The following is a 19625-nucleotide window of genomic DNA, read 5'->3' as shown; positions in this document are numbered from 1 at the left end:
TAATACAATTGTACCCGATTCCTGGTCTTTTTTGTAGGTCTCCACAGGTGGTCGTTGGCTCTTGGACAACTTTTCTGATAATTTTTTCCACTCCTGTCTGAAATCTTGCTGGGAGCACCTGGTCGTGGCCCTTTTTTTGGGGGGGGAAATTATGTTCTTTCCACTTCCCGAGTATGGCACCAACAGTGCTCACTAGAACTTTCAATAGTTTTGAAATTCTTATGTCATCAGTATGTTTTGCAACAATAAGGTTGCGAAGGTCTTGAGACAGATCACACGTTTCACCTATCATGAGATTTTTTTTGTGTGTGGCACCTCAATAATGAGACACTTTCCTATATGCCATCAGTTGAGCCTGCTGATATTTTATTAAGTGGCAGGATTGACTTCTAATTACTGATAGATTTCAGCTGGTGACATTACTTTCCATGGCTTTTTGTACCTCTCCATGTTTTCAATACTTCTCCTCTGTGTCATTTCTCATTATGACACAACTTCGTTTATGGACATTTATAGTTTGATTTCTTTGCCTGTGTGGATTGGATAGGTTGTTACCGATGTCTGGGGAGAATCTCATGTTAAGAGCGCCTTTAGAAATGTAATATTTTTGACATGTTCAATGCAAATGTCACCCGAGAGAACACATGCACATGTATGAACACCCTTTATTTATTTATTTTTTTACAATAATATATATTAGAGGAGGCAGTATTATAGCTACAGTATGAAGATATTTGAATTTATTATTACTGAAGACCAAAATTCCCCCTTTACTCAAAATCCTATATAGATCACTACATGTGACACAAGTGTGGAGCCATGTAGTACAGTAGAGGCCCGATCCTCAACCTAGACTGATCAATAAAACGGCTCTGCAATAATAGTCGTAAACTCCCATGAATTGCTTTACTGTACTGCCGAAAATAGAACACTTAGACGGGCGGGCATAAAAACACAAAAAAAAAAAACCCACACGCAAAGTAGATTTCTCCCTTTTTTTTTTACTGTATGAGTATTATTCAGATAATAAATGACAATTCACATATATGTCTTATACATATAATAGATGCATGCGGGAAATATCGCACTCAGCAGCAAACTATATCCATCTATGTACATACTGAAATGCACATTATTAACCCTTCACTGTACAAGCAGAGGGACAACCCTGTCGAAAATAAAAAAAAGAGGTTAATATTAAAATCCTGTAGCCATAACGTGCCCTGCACCTTGGGTGTTACATCCCCTTGGTTCCATGGACCTGTGCACTTTTACACACTAGGGTGATGAAAGTCCCATTTAAAAGGTCTTCTTACAAGATTTTTTTTTGCAGTCGCTCTTCTAAATCATAGATTGGATTGATAAGTGCTCTGATAATCTTCGGCCTCCATGAGGAGAGGCTGGGTCTCCTCAGAGATCGCTCTCAGTTTCCGTCGGCACGCCAAACTTACAATTGTTGCAATCACAGCCGTAATGAGACCTCCGAGTATGGCCGCTGCCAGGAGCCACTGCCATATTTGTCTGGCTTCTTCCAGATAACGTAATAAGAAATCTGCAATGGAGTCTGAAATCAAAAGGAAACGCTGTTAAAATTATATATTGGGGGGTTTATTTATTAAGTGCTAAATGTTACATTCTTGACAAAGCGGCGATTATCATAGGGCAATAATGTGGAGGAGCCTAAAGACACACCCCAGAGGATCCTGTGAGCAATGACCCCTTGGTTAGGTAATAGAAATTAAAACTAAATAAAAAAAGTTCTACATCTTCAGAAAAATATGGCAGATTTAACAAAAAAAAAAATAAAAAAAATAAATACTCAAGGGAGCATCGATTATAATATTGCTGTGCACTTGTTCAGTCTTTTATAACTTCCTTTAACTGCTTTAAAGTTCAGAAACCATAAAGCAATTAAAAAAAGTATTAACATGTTTGTCACCCTCATATTAAAGGATTGAAACATGGCTTCATCAGAACTGTGAAAGAGAACAAGAGCTAGCACTCCAACACTATATATGACCCCTGTTCAGCTACAACCCCCTGCTGTGAACAGGTAATTGAAGTGGGTTATCTGTTGGATAGCATCTATCTCAGCAAGACCCAGTGAATGTGATTATTGTAGTCATCACTACCCGGAACCTGTGACGCCAGAGACAGAGTCGAGGAACGTGGACTATATTAGACCTGCGTAGCAACATTTTGGGTAATTGGTGAAAGAGTGAGTGTCTTTTTATGCCTTTCAGGTGTCCTTTTCTGAACTTCTTTGGACCTGCATGTTTTTTGTGTTTTTTTTTTTGTTACAAATCAATGGGTTAACGAAGGATAGTGTGGGAGAGTCTGTATTCAAATAAAGTTTGAGAGCGTTTTTTATTTCTTGATCACAGGGTTAGTAATGTGGTTGTCTGATAGACACCTTTCCATTACTAACCCCAGGGCTTGATGGCAGCTAAGTTTTTTTTTTTTTTTTTTTTTTTAAGAGAAAAAATAAAACACACACACACACACACACACACACACACACACACACGTCAAACCCAACTACCATTACCCAGATTTCTGGATTGCCCTGGTGCGGTGCCAGAGACAGGTAAAGCGTCAGAGTTGGTACATCTAATGTGATGTGCCAATTCTGGAGTGACTCTGGCCTTGTATTTTCAGGCTGGGAAGGGGACAATAACTACGGACCTTCTCAGCCTGATGATATATGCCACCAGCTGTCTTCTTTACCTTAGCTGGTCATCAATAATAAGGGGGACCCCACATTTTTAATTTTTTTAATTTATTTATTATTAGGTTAACTCCTACACGGTAAGCTACACACACTGCACCAATTATCTCTCATGGATATCTATCCATCTTTGCACATCTAATATACCAAAGAGGCAAAAACGCATACAAAAACGCAAGTGAGCTCAGGTGCGGGATTCATGCAAATAAAATCAGCTGCATGAAAGCCTGAACAAAACACGGATCATGGGAACATATCCTAAAATGTAAGAAATACTCTGACAACATTGTTCCCAGCAGTGACCTGGGACCTGAGGGTCAGATGTGTCCAGGTGTCTTCCCCATGCCGTTTCCATCCATTTCAGTGATTTTCCTGCCCCCTCCCTCCAGCTCTCCTGTTAGGGTCTTCCAGAAAAATGCTAGTTTCCCATTGACTTTCCCATTATACTCGGTACTTGAGTCGAGCCGGTGCAAGCGTCAGACCTGTTCGCTCATCACTAGTATTCACATAATGAAATGGAAGCAGCAAGTGAAGCAGAACACAACTAGATCACGAATATGTTATATTAATTCTGTCATCGTTACCTCTGGACAGGTAGTCTTTACAAATCATTAATTAACTGGTGCGATCAATTTTAGGGTCATAGATAAGATAATTGGAAAGAATATAGAAATGAATTATTGGGACAAGTTTAATGCGCGATATTGATCCTCGCTGGAGTTTTAATACATTTTCTGCGGCTTTCATATTTCGGTACTGTCCAATAATGCAAACATCTATTGACCACCTTGTTTACAGGAGATTTGTGACCCCAAGGCTGTCATAATAGGACTCCAAATACCCATGGGAACCTCCATGTTGTACACATCTTATTCATCTCCTACTGTATCAATAAGATATGATCTTCGTGTGGAGGTCTGCATCAGCACAAGCATTATTGATAGATTCCAAACATTGTGTAAAAGGTCCACGAATAATTCATGTGCATGATGAACGAGCTATGTAATATTAAGACACATTATGTGATCTCTCTTTGGTGTTCATCAAAATTTGCTAATTTTATTTTTCAAATTTACATAGTTGTTACACGCACACCGCTGGGTTCAGATAGGGCGAGACAGGTTTCATGAATTCTATGGAATCCTGGGGGAACAGTTACTCAGGACGAACATAGGCTGCAGCTTCTCTCAGGCACATGATAGATTCAATTGCTGACCAGACACATCTGACAAGAGTCTTTTTCAACAGTGGACTTTAATCTGAAGCATGGCCAGTGCAATTCAGGGATATTACAGCAACAATTTTCATTACAGTACAGTCTGAGCAACTGGCTCCAGTAACAAAACAGTAGTTTCTTCACAAGGGGGGTTGATGAAGGAGATGATCCCTGTGACACAATTCCTACCAGTCTTTATCTTCCTGCCCAATAATAAACTCCCTGAACTAAAAGTGCAGAGTATCTGACCTGTGTTTTGTTTCTCTCCTGATCGGAATCCTGTTCAGTTGCCTTCTGTCAGATCCAGATAACACACCACCTTTCTCTTCGGCTTCAGCCAGACTACAACAACAAGTTCCCCACAATTCCCCTGGGACTCTGCTAAAACACTCCGTCTCCTGTGACTGTTAACCCCTCTAGTTGCTGGATGCTTCTGAAGCACAACACTTCCAGTCTCCTGTGCTTGTGTTATTTGTAACAGTTGCTGGATGCTTTGGAAGCAACAGCACTACTTCTGCATGTCACATAGTGTATAAGGTAGGAAATCATTGTAGAAACATGGAAAGTGAGAGTATTTGGGAGTCAAGAGGCTTCAATCAGCATTAAAGTTAGTGTTTCCTTTTTCTAGCCCTGTATCTACATGCAAGATGAATCAGTCTTCTCCTCCCTCATACAGCTCCATTTCCAGATATTAAAGCTTCATGGTCCCAGTGTTTCTCCAGTCTGATTTGTGGCAGCTTTTGATTTTACCCTTACTCCATTTTGAAAACATTTGATTAAACCTGGTCTTCAACCTCCAAATTACAAATTCTAGAACATGCCCGTATTGTCTCCCATCCAGACTACTTCAACATCCTTCTCAGATTTACAAAATTGCACCTCCACAATCCATACTTATAGGGAACAGGTCAGCATGTTTTTGCCATTTAATGAGAACATAATTTAGGGGGAGAGACCCGGATTGCTGTGATGGGCCACTATAAACTGTGTTGTAGTTTCAATACGAGCAGAAGGCCACGAGGTAGAAGGCCACGAGGTAGAAGGCCACGAGCCTCATGCCAGGTAGTCCTGGTAATTTTGCTGGAACAGTTCATTGGACTGAAAATGGGATAGGGCTTAGAAAACTCACACCCAAGAGTGGGTGTTTGTGGGAGTTATTAGGTCCTTTGGGAACTAAAACTATAGAATTTTCCAAAAGTTGGAGCCCACCGATTGAATGTATATAAAACATGGTTTTTGGCAAAGCAGTTAACCACCATGTGGAGCAACACAGGTTGGAGACAATTACATCGGAGTCAAAAATGCTCTTAGGCATTAGGACTATGCCCAATTCTAAAAGACTTCTCAAAGTCTTTGGAAAGAAAGTACGCTACTTATTTAGTAGCAGCTGTTTTTAACTGCTGTGAGAGACAGATTCAATTATAGGAAGTAGGGCCCTGTGTTTTTTTTTTTTTCTTTTTGCCTCTCTACGCTCCTGCTCTGTCAGTCTGCGTGCATTTATAACAGAAATGCAGTCAGTCATTTCAGTTAAGCAAGCCATTGAACAATGGAAGGTATGATCCATCTTCATTTTGGAGGTGAGAGGAAGTTCTAACATCTATTGTGCTGGCAGAATGCGTATTAAGAGGAACCACCCAACGGATAAGGAATAAATGACCAGTTACAGAGTTGGAGAATCCCTAGGCATATTTGATGGATATGTCCAGAAATGCATTATTAAGACCATGCTTTCCTACAGGTTTTGCTTGAAATATCTGGAGTCTTTAGACAAATATCTATTCGGTAGAGAACATCAAGTGTTTCCTCTGGCATTGCAAATAAAGATTATTAGATAATCAAAATTATGGCCAATTTTAAAATTACAAAAAAAAAAATAATATAAAAAAAATTGATAATCCAATATTGGCCAAAAAAACAAAAAAGGGAAACTTGACCACAACCTCTCATAAGCTCCAATTCTTTCAATTCCGAGGCTCAGCGGTCATCTTCCATAACAAGTCACCTGGCTTTTTTGAGATGAGGAGGATTTCAAGTCTCCTTGTAGAAATGCTCAAGCAAGATAAGAAGAGTCTCTTCCCGTCAATCGCATACAAAATGAAACTCGGCAATGATATTCAGCAGAACGAACCTCATTGAGATGAAGGACACGTAAAATCCAGAATCTGCTTTGAAGCCTATAACATTATATAGAATTAATGGTCCTAATAAAACTAGCCATGAATAAAATAGCTGTAATTACCATTGTCCTGGGTATACGGGGCTGCCATCACCCACACCTCACCTTCACATGCCAAAAAAATATTCAAAAAATGTATATTATAAAAGGTTGTAAAGCTTCTCGAAAAAGATCCTGAGCCTCATCGGCACAAAGCAATTCTTCACCATCAACTTAAGAGTTTCTAGAGGAAAATGTGCTGGAGCGTCTTCATCAACAGAGGCTTCATTAAAATTTTCCAAAGGACTTTTAATGATACACAAGACTAAGATGCTTTAAATTAAAATTCCGGCAATTTTCCAGGGCGGACTACCTGCTTACTGTACAGTGAAGACTTCAGCAGCTAAAATATGTTCAGCTTGAAAAGACAGAAAAAAAAATTCTGTATGCAGATGTAGGAGCAGAAGGTGTCCCTTTAAAATTGGTTAGAAAACCCATTTTTTTTTTAAAATACACTAGAGACTATAGTAAATAGGTGCCCCCCCCCCCCCCCCCACACACCACTCAAGAGTGTCTCCATTGGGATGGACCCACCTGAATTTCATAGCCAGCCCTTTAAATGGATACTGCGTAATACCCAATTTCTCCTATGTCGGTGCTGTTGCAAAATTGAACACTTGCTGCCATTACAGATTACAGCAGATCGCTGGGAGTCCAGCCAGAGGGGCACTTTGTGGTTAGCTTATGCTCAGGTACACCATGCCCATCAAAATTTGATTGTGTACAGTTGAAATCTCTTTTAGTTTTAGCTGCAAATTCTAGAAAGATTTAGATGATTGGATCATCTTTAGAAAAAAAAAAAAAACAAAACTTGATTTTGCAGTACTCTGTTAGGGACCAGAAACGTGAAACGTCGCCTACTACATGTGGCCACTTAGTGGTTGTGATGTGAATTGCAACCTCTCAAGGGTTTTCCATCATGTCACAATAATATGTTGTATTTGTATCTTGAGAACTTAGTTCCTTTAAGGCTGGTTTCACACATCAGTGATTCATGGTCCAGGTATGGACTACGATGTGTAGACTGCCAGTCTCCTGACCCAAAGGCAAGAGCCTCATAGGCATGTGAAATTTGCCTAAATGGGCTCTCCCATTGGTGGGGATCCGAAACCTACACAGTATATAAAGCTGTGCTGTACCTTTTGTTTCATATACTGGGTACATCCGGCCACCACAAGAGTTGCACATAGTTGGGTATCGAACACCACCAATATAAACTCTCTCATATTGATGACCGATTGTGAAGACAGGGCAACAATTTCTAAGTCCTGGATAACCCTTAGAGGAAATTTATTGAAAAGGTAAGGATGGACACATCTACAGCTCAAGAATATTCTCAGATTACTAGGTGAATGCATGCTTTGCTGCCAGGTACAAATTGTCCCTTAGTGGACACCACTGGAGAGTTGACCTCTAGGCTGCCAATTGTGACAACAGGCAACCAACATTTTTTTTCAAGACTTTAGGGCAATAAAGGAGACATCTTACTAAAGCAAATTGCTTATTCAGGAGCCAAAACACCTGGTTGCTTTCTGCTCCCCCACCACCCCCCAAAAACTTCTTTTTTTTTTTTAAAGTCTTATGATAAACAGTTGTTAAAGAACTTGACCTGAAATTATCTTAATTTATATAGCAAGTCAATGTGGGAGGTTTACCCATAAGAGAAGTCTCAGTACAGTACCTGCTTCCGCTAGATAGTCGTAGTCATATCCGAAATCTCTGGATGGGGCAAAGAACTCTACGTTGGCATACAGCGGGATGAACGGAACCATGTAGTAGCCACGATTATGGCCAATTGGTGCATTAGCTTCCGGGTAAACATCTTGTGATGGCTGATGTCTTCTAAGCCATTGCTCAAATATGCTGAGGAAGAAAAATACAAAATCATACTGGACATTGCTCTATGGAAGCCATTTTTTTTATAAAAACAGTGAATAGTTGTGTTTTCTGCAATTGATCACATTAGATAATGTCTATAATTGTCAGATCCCATGACTTGGGAATTATACAATATGGTCATTGTATTGTTGCTGTTACATTTGTTACACGCACGCCGCTAGGTTCAGATAGGGGCGAGACAGGTTACATGAATTTTTTGGCATCCTGGGGGAACCGTTAATCAGGGCGACCATAGACCATGTGCTCCAGTTTCTCTCAGGCACACAGGGGTATTGACCCTCAGGCACAGACATGCAAGTTGTTTCACTTGCTGACCAGACACACTTGACAAGAGTCCTCAAACAGTAGAACAGTAGCATTTAATAAGAAGCCGCACAGCCAGTGCAAGTTAAGTCTTATGAGCAACAGGCTCCAGTGACAAACAGTACAGTTTCCTTAGCAGCACAGCAGTTCACAGTCTTCTCAGTTGTACAAACAGCACAGTTCTAATGCAAAGGCACATTAATGAACACAGCATTCTTTACAGCACAGCGAGATGGAGGGGGGGGGGCGGGTTTGCTGAGGGAGATGATCCCTGTAAACCATTTCTTACAGTCCTTATCTTTCTGCCTGACAATACTCTGCACTGTTAGTTCAGGAACTCTACCTGACCTATGCTTAGCTTCACTCCTGACTTCAATCCTTTTCACTTGCAGGGGCGCTTCTGTGAGATACAGAACACCCATACCACCTTTCTCTTTTGCTCCAGCCAGACCGTAATCAACTTCCCCACAATCCCCCTGGGGCTTTGCTAAAACACTCCCCTTCTCCTGTGCCTGTGTTAATGTTATGGTGTGCAACAAGTACTAAGGAAAGATAGTCTTACTGTAGGGACAGCTTTCCCCTAAGATGAATCCCTATGATGTAGCAGGCTGCCTGTTCCTTGCGAACAGACCTGCCTTAGTCCTCGGCTAGTCTGAACGAAGACCTATAGCATAAAGGAAGGGGTCCCTAAAAGAACTAAGGACTGGAACAAAAATGGGACACCTCCTGAACAGAGAAGGTTGTTGCAGAACACAAAAAGATAAAAAGATAAACTGACAAAAAGGTACTAGAGGTCCCAGAAGGACCAAGTAAACTGACAGATACTGACAGAGATAGGCACAGAAGCACCTGGCTAGCAAAACTGTCAAATAACACTGAAGTCCAGCACAGCCAAAAGGGCGGAGCTGGAATATATAGTCAGATGGTCACGTGACCGCAAAACACAAGATGGAAAAAACAAACAGGAGGGTTCTAACAGTTAACCCCTCTAGTTGTTGGATGCTTCTGGAGCACAAGACTTCCTGTCTCCTGTGCTGGTGTTACTTCTAATAGTTGCTGAATGCTTTTAAAGTAACAGCATTACTTCTGCATGTCACACATTGCTATGGAATCACTTAGATTTTTAGAAGTTTGTCCTGTCTCTCTCCCTGTAGCCCAGGTTTAATGTAAGTAACCCCTCCCTTCTTCCCCAGTCAGTGTCAGCCATGTTAAGAGTCGACGTCTCTAAAATATCTCTGGCTAAGCATGGTCTTTTTACCCACTGCTAGATGTGAATAATAGCCTAACTGTACTGCAGAGGTGCATATATCTGATGAAATCTCTTCGTTTCTATGGGTGTCTGTATGAACCAGTACTCACACGGTGTCTCAAGAGCGACCTACACTTGCAGTCTAGTTATGGAGTCAGAATAAAAAACAAAACAAAAACACCCTACTCAAAATATTTTTAACAAGGAAATCCAAAACAAGCCTCCCCTCACAAAAAAAATATGGTTATATAAACCATTGATTAACCCCTTTCCAACCCTTGCCGTATTAGTACGCACATTTGCGTACTGCCCGTTCAGTGAGGGCTGCTGCGCTGAGCCCTCACTGAACCGAGCACATGTCAGCTGATTCTTACAGCTGACATGTGCCCGCAACAGCCGCGGGTGGAATCGCGATCCACCCGCGGCTGTTAACATGTTAAATGCCGCTGTCAATCTCCGACAGCGGCATTTAAGGCGCGCTTCCGGGTTGCGCGTCATAAGCCCCGCCCATCGGCGACCCAGTCACGTGATCGCGGGTCACCGAAGGGTGGGCATGACAACCCAGGGTCTGCAGCAGACGCCTGTGGTTGTCATGATCTGGTCGCTATGAGCGCCACCTAGTGGTTGGCGCTCATAGCACAGGACCATTTCTGCTGCATGCAGGGGATCTGCTCGTCCCCTGTATGTAGCAGAGACGATCAGACAACTGCTGCTTCTAGTCTCCTATGGAGACTATTGAAGCATGCAGTAAGTGAAAAAAAAAAAGTTTTTAAAAATATAAAAAAAAAAAAATATATAAAACGTTTAAATCACCCCCCTTTCGCCCCATTCAAAATAAAATATAAACCCCCCCCCCACATAGACATTTGGTATCGCCGCGTTCAGAATTGTCCCATCTATCAATATAAAAAAAGAATTAATCCGATCGGTAAACGGTGTAACGAGAAAAAAAATTCTAAACGCCAGAATTACGTTTTTTTGGTCGCCGCAAAATTGCAATAAAATGCAATAACGGGCGATCAAAACATCGGATCTACCCCAAAATGTTATCAATAAAAAAGTCAGCCCAGCGCGCAAAAAATAAGCCCTCACCCAGCCCCGGATCATGAAAAATGGAGACGCTACAGGTCTCGGAAAATGGCGCTATTTTTTTTTAGTTTTTTACCAAATTTTGGAATTTTTTTCACAACTTAAATATAAAATAACCTATACATGTTTGGTGTCTACGAACTCGTAATGACCTGGAGAATAAGAATGGCAGGTCAGTTTTAGCATTCAGTGAACGTGGTAAAAAAAAATAAATAAATAAAAACAACTGTGGTATTGCACTTTTTTTGCAATTTTACCGCACTTGGAATTTTTTTCCCGTTTTCCCGTACACGATATGGTAAAACTAGTAATGACGTTGAAAAGTACAACTCGTCCCGCAAAAAATAAGCCCTCACACGGCCATATTGTCCAAAAAAAAAAAAAAAAACCACGCTATGGCTCTGGGAACAAGGGGAGCAAAAAACGAAAAAGCAAAAACGACAAAACCCAAGGTTGCGAAGGGGTTAAACTTGAGAGCCTTCCTACTCATTTCAATTGTAGTCCTCACTGCAGCCCTTATGGTAAAAAAGGTTGAAAAGTTTTAGCATCTTCCCCTTTCCCACTTCAGGTTTAAAGGACTGGTGAGAAAAAAAAACAAGGGCGACCGATTCAAAGCAATTTTGCTAGAATTCTTGTGTAAAATTGCTTAAAAAGGGTCACAATTTTTGCTCAACTCAGAGCTCCGCAAAAATTGGATGCCTTTTGCGATTCTCACACCCCTTTCTCCCAACTCCGACAAAAGCCAAAGTAGGTGGAGTTGGACGAGGGTGAGACACCATGGCTCATATAATTCATAATGAGTTGCAGTGTACCATACACCAGAAATCAGTGCCACATGGAGGTGCATGTCACTCATGAGAAGCTACTGATTCATTAACAGGCGTGCACCCCTTAATGAATTAGTAGCGTCTGACTCCTGCCCGCCTCATCAAGACCGGCATATAAAAAACACACAAAATTAGAATATCATCAAAAAGTTACTTTATTTCAGTTCTTCAATATAAAAAGTGAAAATTATATAAAGTCATTACAAACAGTGATCTATTTCAAGTGTTTATATCTGTTAAGGTTGATGATTATGGCTTACAGCCAATGAAAACACAAAAGTCATTATCTCAGTAAATTAGAATACTTTTAGAACAGCTTGAAAGATTATTTTAAAATCCAAAATGTTGTTGTACTGAAATGTATGTTCAGTAAACGCCCTCAATACTTGGTCGGGCTCCTTTTGCATCAATGCAGCAACGTGGCATGGAGGCGATCAGCCTGTGGCACTGCTGAAGTGTTATGGAAGCCCAGGTTGCTTTGATAGCAGCCTTCAGCTCGTCTGCATTGTTGGGTCTGGTGTCTCATCTTCCTCTTGACAATACCCCATAGATTCTCTATGGGGTTAAGGTCAGGCGAGTTTGCTGGCCAATCAAGCACAAAGATACTGTTGTGTGTAAACCAGGTATTGGTACTTTTGGCAGTGTGGACAGGTGCCAAGTCCTGCTGGAGAATGAAATCTCCATCTCCAAAAAGCTTGTCGGCAGAGGGAAGCATGAAGTGCTCTAAAATTTCCTGGTAGACGGCTGCGCTGACTTTGGTCTTGATAAAACCCAGGGGACCTACACCAGCAGATGACATGGCTCCCCAAACCATCACTTGTGGCGCCCCTGAGGGTTCAGTCGCCACACAGGTACCACACATCTGGGTGAGGTGCAGTGTCTCCTTCTCTCAGGTACGGAAGGAGTGCTGCCCGGAACCCCAACAGCCACATTCAACACTACACTGCTCCAGGCCGGCTGGAAGGGCAAGATGCATTGTGTTTCCAGCTGAGCCCTGAACCTGGCTGGAGTGGGGGGAACCAGTAGTGGGTGTGGGTGGAGGAAGCAGTTTAGGGGAGCACCATAGTAGTAGGTATATATAAAGGCAAGCCATCTTAGGGTGGCAGTTGAGTGAGAGGAGTAAGTGAGGACAGTCAGTCAGGGAGCAGAGTCTCGTCAGGAGCTCTGCTCCACAGGTGGGGCCTAGTGATAGAGGCCCAGGAGGGGAGCAGAGGAGTAGGCTCCGTTCTACTAAAGAAGGGATCCCAGGGGGTACGGCGAGTGCGGGACAGCACCCGTACGCCCCGAATCTGCCAGACGACAGAGGGATCGTAGGCCGCAGGAAGGGGACCGGCCCCTGGGCCAGTCGTGTTACTTCAAGTCTCGGCTGGAAAAACCAGAGGCTTCTGGCTTATATAGTCAGTTGCCAAAGCCTCATTCTAATCTCCGTGAGGGTCAAGCAGGTCTGGGAACTCCGACAAGACAGGAGGGACTTCAGAGCACCCGAGCGGGATTGAGAGTGGGGAAGCGCAGGGCAGGATGGAGAAAGACCCAGCGTGAAAACGGTCTAGCTAGGAACACAAGAAAGTGGGGTTCTGTCAGGTGCTCCTAATCGGCCTGAGGAAGAGCTGAGCCTCTGCCTGGTAAATACAGCACGACGTGGGAGGCTGGCACCCGTACAGTGCACCAGTTGAACTGTCATAAAGAACTGAGTAAAAACTCTGATGACTGCACTGTGCTGCCTCCGTCCATTCTTTCATCTGTGCCCTCCTGCCTCCCGGCACTACAACGCCCAGTGCAACTTACACTTCTTACACTGCCCTGGAGCTAGCTCTACCTGTGGAGAGCCACACCATCCCTGCTGCCGTAACACCAGCTCCAGAGGACCGCTCCGCAGCGGCGGCTCCCTTTGGCCGCATACCACAGGTGGCGTCACGAACACTTTACAAATCCCCTATAAATAATCCCCCTTTTTGTTGACTGCCCTGGGCCACGGACCGGGCCAGCCACCGTGATATCCCCCCCCATCGGCATCCAGAGGCCCGGCTGCCGAGTACCCCACGGCCCTGGGGGCGAGTCATTCCGATTGTGGAAACTTCACACTAGACCTCCAGCAGCTTGGATTGTGGCCTCTCCACTCTACCTCCAAACTCTGGGACCTTGATTTCCAAATTAAATGCAAAATTTACTTTCATCTGAAAACACCTCAGACCACTGAGCAACAGTCCAGGTTTTTTTCTCCTTGGCCCAGGTAAGACGCTTTTGGCATTGTTTATTGGTCATGAGTGGCTTGACACAAGGAATGTGAGACTTGTAGCACATGTCCTGAATATGTCTGTGTGTGGTAGCTCTTGAAGCAATGACTCCAGCAGCAGTCCACTCCTTGTGAATCTGACCCAAATTTTTGAATGGCCTTTTCTTAACAATCCTTTCCAGGCTGCGGCTATCCCAGTTGCTTGTGCACCTTTTTCTTCCACACTTTTTCCTTCCACTCAACTTTCCATTAATATGCTTGGATACAGCACTCTGAACAGCCAGCTTCTTTAGCAATGACCTTTTGTAGTTTACCCTCCTTGTGGAGTGTGTCAATGACTGCCTTCTGGACATCTGTCAAGTCAGCAGTCTTCCCCATGATTGTGGAGTGTAGCATCGGCATCTCTGCCCCCTGACTGGCAGAGACGCCATCCCCCTTACCGCCGTGCTCCTGGCCCGGCGTCTCCTGGCTCTCCTGCGTGCAACTTCCCGGGCACTGTGCTTAGGGCGTGCGCGCCCCGTCTTAAGGAGTCCCCGGCCGATGGCCGGAGGACTTCTCATATAAAAGGCACCTCCTCCAAAATGGAGGTGCCCGTGCAAGGTTGTAGCTCTGTGTTCTAACTCTGCTTCAGCCCTCAGGTCCCGCCAGCCTGACCACCAGTCCAGTCCGCCAGCCTGACCACCAGTCCAGTCCGCCAGCCTGACCACCAGTCCAGTCCGCCAGCCTGACCACCAGTCCAGTCCGCCAGCCTGACCACCAGTCCAGCCCGCCAGCCTGACCACCAGTCCAGCCCGCCAGCCTGACCACCAGTCCAGCCCGCCAGCCTGACCACCAGTCCAGCCGCCGTGCAACCTTGGTCAGTCAGAGTTGATACCTAGCTACGCCCCTTTGGTCCCTCCTTGCACCGCAGCACAGAGGTTCCACCACCCGGATCCGTAACATGGAGCCTACTGAAACAGGCTAAGGGACCTTTTTAAACACTTTGGAAGCCTTTGTAGGTGTTTATTGTTATTTATTCCAATTTACTGAGATAAATGGCTTGTGTTTTCTTTGGCTGTAAGTCGTCGTCGTCGTCGTCAACAGAAATAATCACTTGAAATAGATCACTGTTTGTAATGACTAAGATAGGAGTTTCACTTTTTGGATTGAAGAACTGAAATAAGTTAACTTTTTGATGATATTCTAATTTTGTGAAAAGCACATGCATATACATACTGTATATATACACAATGAAACTGATACTCTAGGAGCCTTCAATAGCACATAGCCTCTAGTTAACCATCGATGCTGCAAAGGCAAAAAAGGTCAAGACAATTTTACTACTGAAACTGGTTGCATGGCATGTTTCACAATACAACTTATACCTGCTTCCAGTGGCGCTACTAGAATCCAATGGTCACCGTGTGCAAACATAGGACCTGGGCCCCTTACCTCCCATGTTGGTCAGATGTATGGGCCCTTGTAACGTTCTAAATCCTATAAGGACATAAGAGTTGCACCTCCCTCCCCCATTATGTAGTAATATCCCCATCCTAGTATATAGAACCTCCAGCTATACATGTATACTAGGATGGGGAACATGTCCCTTAACTTGGTCTCCATCCTGGTATATATATTCCCCATACTAGTATATGTTTCACGCACTATTGCTGTTCTTTAAAGGTGTAGAAAAAAGCATGAGTGATTATACTCACCTTCCCTCCGCTCCCCCGCCGTGCGGCATCCTCTTCTGAAGCCGGCAGCTGACCTTAGCTTGCAAAGTGACAAGAGCTCATGACATCACTGTCATGCTCCCAGAGTCATGTGCATGCAAAGGTCAACTGCTGGCCTCGGATTGGCCGGCAGCGTGTATTGCAGCTCACGGACTCGGCGGATCCCCAGCACCGCAATACACTTTGGCAGAATGTGTGTCTGAGGACACATATCAAGTTGAACTTTGTGCTGGCGTTAGCGGGCCCACTACATGCACGGGCACTGTCGCGATACTAACCCGCTTTGTAGTCATCTGATTTGCAAGTGCTGAGAAGCTGAGCTTTGAAGCTACATGCAAATTATCACAGAAGTGCATTGGGGTCTGTGTATGGACACACCCTCAATGCACATACAGGCCAACTTGCATTCTGACTTTGGAAGCCCAATCTCTCAGTGCTGCAAATCAGATCACTTTTTTATGGTTGTACACTTGGACCTAAATAGTACATTTATAGTAATTACTTCATGCTCATTTTTTTGGGGAGCAGGAGGTAGGTGCTCCTTCTTGAGTGACAGTTCTGGTCAGAAGTTCCATCCTGCTACAACACATTAATGGTCCATCTGTGCTTGTTAGAGTATAAAACTTTTCACTGTATTTAATATATATCACAGAGCATTTGAAAAAGCACAGGACTCAAAGGGAAAACTAAATGGGTAACTGCTCTGGAAGCTGCCGGTGCTGGGGAACTGCTCTGGAAGCTGCTGGTGCTGGGGGTGGGTTTTCTAGAAAGGACTGAAACAGGTTTGTCATCTGTCTAGAAGTTCCAGGACATTACATGAAATTATGGCACTTTTTTGCTTTGTAGATTTAAAAAAAAAAAAAAAAAAAAAAAGTCTTTTTAACGTTTAAGAAAGATTATTCTAACTATTTTAGAGTTTACAGTAAATGCAGCCGATTTCTTCAGAATCAGAATTAGGGGCTATAGACATATCGCTTATAATCATATTGATTTCTTATGGTTTTCCAAAGTGTATTTTCTGTCCGTGATTTTTTGATAAGTGGTCCAGATGAAAAAAAAAAAAATTTAAAAGTTGTCAACCCTGGCTGATAAGGGCACCTTGGTCAAGAGCTGAGCAGATAACTGCTGTATAGAAATAAATGGACCAGAGAGCTGTATGTATGGCGACATTTAAGTCCAACTGTATACGTTAGAGTAAAGCGATTCTTTTGAAACTTGACTGTCAGCTTCGTTAATTTTTTTTTCCCCAAAAAATTTGAGTTTTACAGCAACTGTATTGAACACTTCAGGCTATTTAACTCAAACAACCGTATTAAAAAGATCAATACAATAATTTTTCTACAGGTAAACAGATGGAAGCAGTTTCTCACCACTGTCCTGTACACGAGCTGTAAATGTTTATTCATAGTTTTAAAAGTTTTCTTGCTATATTGCTGAGCTGTATAGTCTTCCAATTATCTAGATTCACTGCTGCATTCCCTGCCTTTGCTTTTATACAGGCTGATAGTTCCTACCATATTAACACAATGAAATAGCTGCCAGGAATTATGGAGAAACTCAGTGTCACGCCTGAAGGCACATGAGCTTTTGCTGACCAATAGAGAGTTTTCTGTTTTGTGAAAAATGGCGTTGAACAATTTTCAATTCGCATAAAATGCCAAAATTCACCGGTTCCAGCGAATTTCATGAATTCAGTTTCCGTGAAATCTACTTGATCAGCTCTAGTAGGATTCCCAACTTGTGTGATTTATAGAAAATGAGATTTTGTTTTTTATTAAAGGTTTGTGGTGTTCGAGAGGGGCAAAATAAAAATTTTGTAACAGGGTCATCAAGCTTTTAGATATGTCTCAGCTATCACTGCGATATTCCCAGTATAACAGAATTTTGGAAGTCAGTACCTCCACTGCAATCTACATCTGCTCAGTCTGTTCTCATTGCAGGCCGGTCTATAGCCTAGAACCATAATTCTGCTGTACAAATAAAATAAAATGCTCCCAGTAGAGGAAACTAGAAAGAGGTCTATGTAACGCTAAAAGGAAAACAATTTCTTTACCAACAGCTCATTATTTCCTATATTAAAGCTTCTTAAGGGAATGGAACTATTCCCATTATAACTGGTGTCTCTAGTGTGAAATTTTGTCAGCTGCCTCTACGCGAGTCCGTGGAGAGCCGTGCGTTAGGAAACAGATCATGCAAAGATCGGCAGGGGACATGTATTATGTAAACATGGAAGAGACTTCTGTACGGCGGAAAATGTTCAACTTCATGCCAGTTCTTAGATCGACATTGTCTGATCCCAACAAGCAAATGAAAGTTTCTGCCTTCAAGATGAGCTTTCCGGGGGAACAGAAGAGACTGTCAAAGAGATCACCATGTAGGAACTGGCAGCATTAAAAGGCTCAAAGTATATTCTGTTTCACTATAAAAGCAGTTTTTTACCCCTTTTAAAAAAAAAAGGGAAAATGAATTCTCTCCTAAACTTCCAACAAATACTGTAGATACAGTTGTATTAGAGATTTCCCAGAAGTTTCTTCAATATATTAGATATACAGTAGAAAAATCCATCAATTTGCCTAATAGTTTAATATTTACTGCGGACTATGCCTTCTGCGTTAAAGTGTGAAATCGGTGGTGAAAATCTGATCTAAATTTGACATGCTGTGACTTTCACCTGCTTAAACAGTTCAATGAGGTGTTACCAGTTCCAGACCAGCTATGGGATTCTAAACATCTGGGCAGTCCACACATTACTCTGCACTGACGTTTTAAAACGCCAGTGCAGAGTAAGCAGCTTGCAGAAGATTGTGCAGCTGCAAAGGCAGGGAAGGGAGCCAGTTGTCAAACATAAGCCAGACATGATTTATTACAATCTCTGCTTTCCTGATCGCTGGGCACGCAACACTGGAACCAGTTCTTATGTAGACAAATTAGGAAGCACTGACAGTGCTTCCTCCTCCGGACCCAGTGATAAGCAATAAAAAAAAAAAAAAAAAAAAAAAAAAAAAAGAAGAAGATTAAATGTTCCTCAAAAAGGCCTTGGAAGACATTATCAGAAGCACAAAATGAAATAAATAGGGAAAAGACCACATTGAATATTTTTATTAAAAGTGGTAAGAGAAGGTTAGACAGATGCTGGCTATGTAATGAACCATGTGTGAAGTAAGCTCAGATAGATAGTATTCGGTGGTTAAAATGTCAAAGTTTTACAGATCAAGGTTTTTTTTTTTTAAAATATAAAAACCACGTAGCTATGAAAGTTTAACAAAAATCCTTAAAGTACAGGGTCTAAAGAAGTAAGAATAAACTTCTTGAGATATTGTGGCTCCATGTTATAGGAAAATAGAGTGGTCGAGCTAAGGCTTATTAGATTAAGGCCAAGGAAGAGTTGAATTGAGGCACTTGCAAGACTGTCAGCACAGAATGACTGTTCAAACCAAGTACAGGCACTCAGGGTCAGTGCACACTTGATGTGAACATACATTTAATTGCATCCTCCCACCTACCTATTTTCATCCATCTCTTCTCTGCCATTCTGTCTTTTTATAGCCAGGGCTGTCATTCAAAATAGAGGGGGCGGAGAGAGAGCAACAAGTAGGTGGGAAGGTGCACTTAAGGAGTTGGCCACTACTTTACAAGTCTCTTTCATGTGAATTATCTGCCATAGCTAAGCATTTCACTAAATACCTTTCTTTTGCAAATTCTGCTGTAGTGTGACATGCAGAAGTAGTGCTGTTGCTTCAGAAGCATCCAGCAACTAGAGGAGTTAACAGTCACAGGAGACAGGGAGTGTTTATCAGAGCCCCAGAGGGATTGTGAGGAACTTGTTGATTAGTCTGGCTGGAGCCTAAGAGAAAGGTGGTGTGTTATCTGTATCTCACAGAAGGCAAGTGAACAGAATTCAGGTCAGGAGGGAAGCTAAACACGGGTCAGAGACTCCCTCTGTACTGTTAGTTCAGGATTATCAGGCAGAAACATAAGGACTGGAAGGAATCGTGTTACAGGGATCATATCCCTCGTCAACCCCCCCCCCCCCTCCATCTCCATGCAGGATAAAGAATGCTGTGTACTATTGTGGCCTTGTGAAGGAAAAACCTGTGGTTGTGTATGCATAGAAGTGTGTTGCAAAGAGATCCAATCTGTGTTGAATTATTCTA

At 42.7% G+C, this 19625-nt stretch overlaps 1 protein-coding gene across 1 annotated transcript in view; it reads right to left on the bottom strand.

The window, feature by feature from the left end:
- Positions 1-755: 755 nt before the first annotated feature.
- Positions 756-19625, bottom strand: part of TYR (tyrosinase) — a 74051-nt gene continuing 55181 nt past the window's right edge. The window contains exons 4-5 of the mRNA XM_073662048.1: positions 7841-8022; positions 756-1564 (exon numbers count right to left, since the gene is read on the bottom strand). Coding sequence (XP_073518149.1) covers positions 1347-1564; positions 7841-8022 — 400 coding nt within the window. The 3' untranslated portion in view covers positions 756-1346. The remainder of the gene's footprint in view (positions 1565-7840; positions 8023-19625) is intronic.

The sequence above is a fragment of the Phyllobates terribilis genome, unplaced genomic scaffold (genome assembly GCF_046119375.1).
Source record: "Phyllobates terribilis strain yellow unplaced genomic scaffold, ASM4611937v1 Scaffold_2__4_contigs__length_985480577, whole genome shotgun sequence".
Classification (NCBI taxonomy): Eukaryota; Metazoa; Chordata; class Amphibia; order Anura; family Dendrobatidae; genus Phyllobates; species Phyllobates terribilis.
This window is presented reverse-complemented; position numbering and strand designations above follow the sequence as displayed.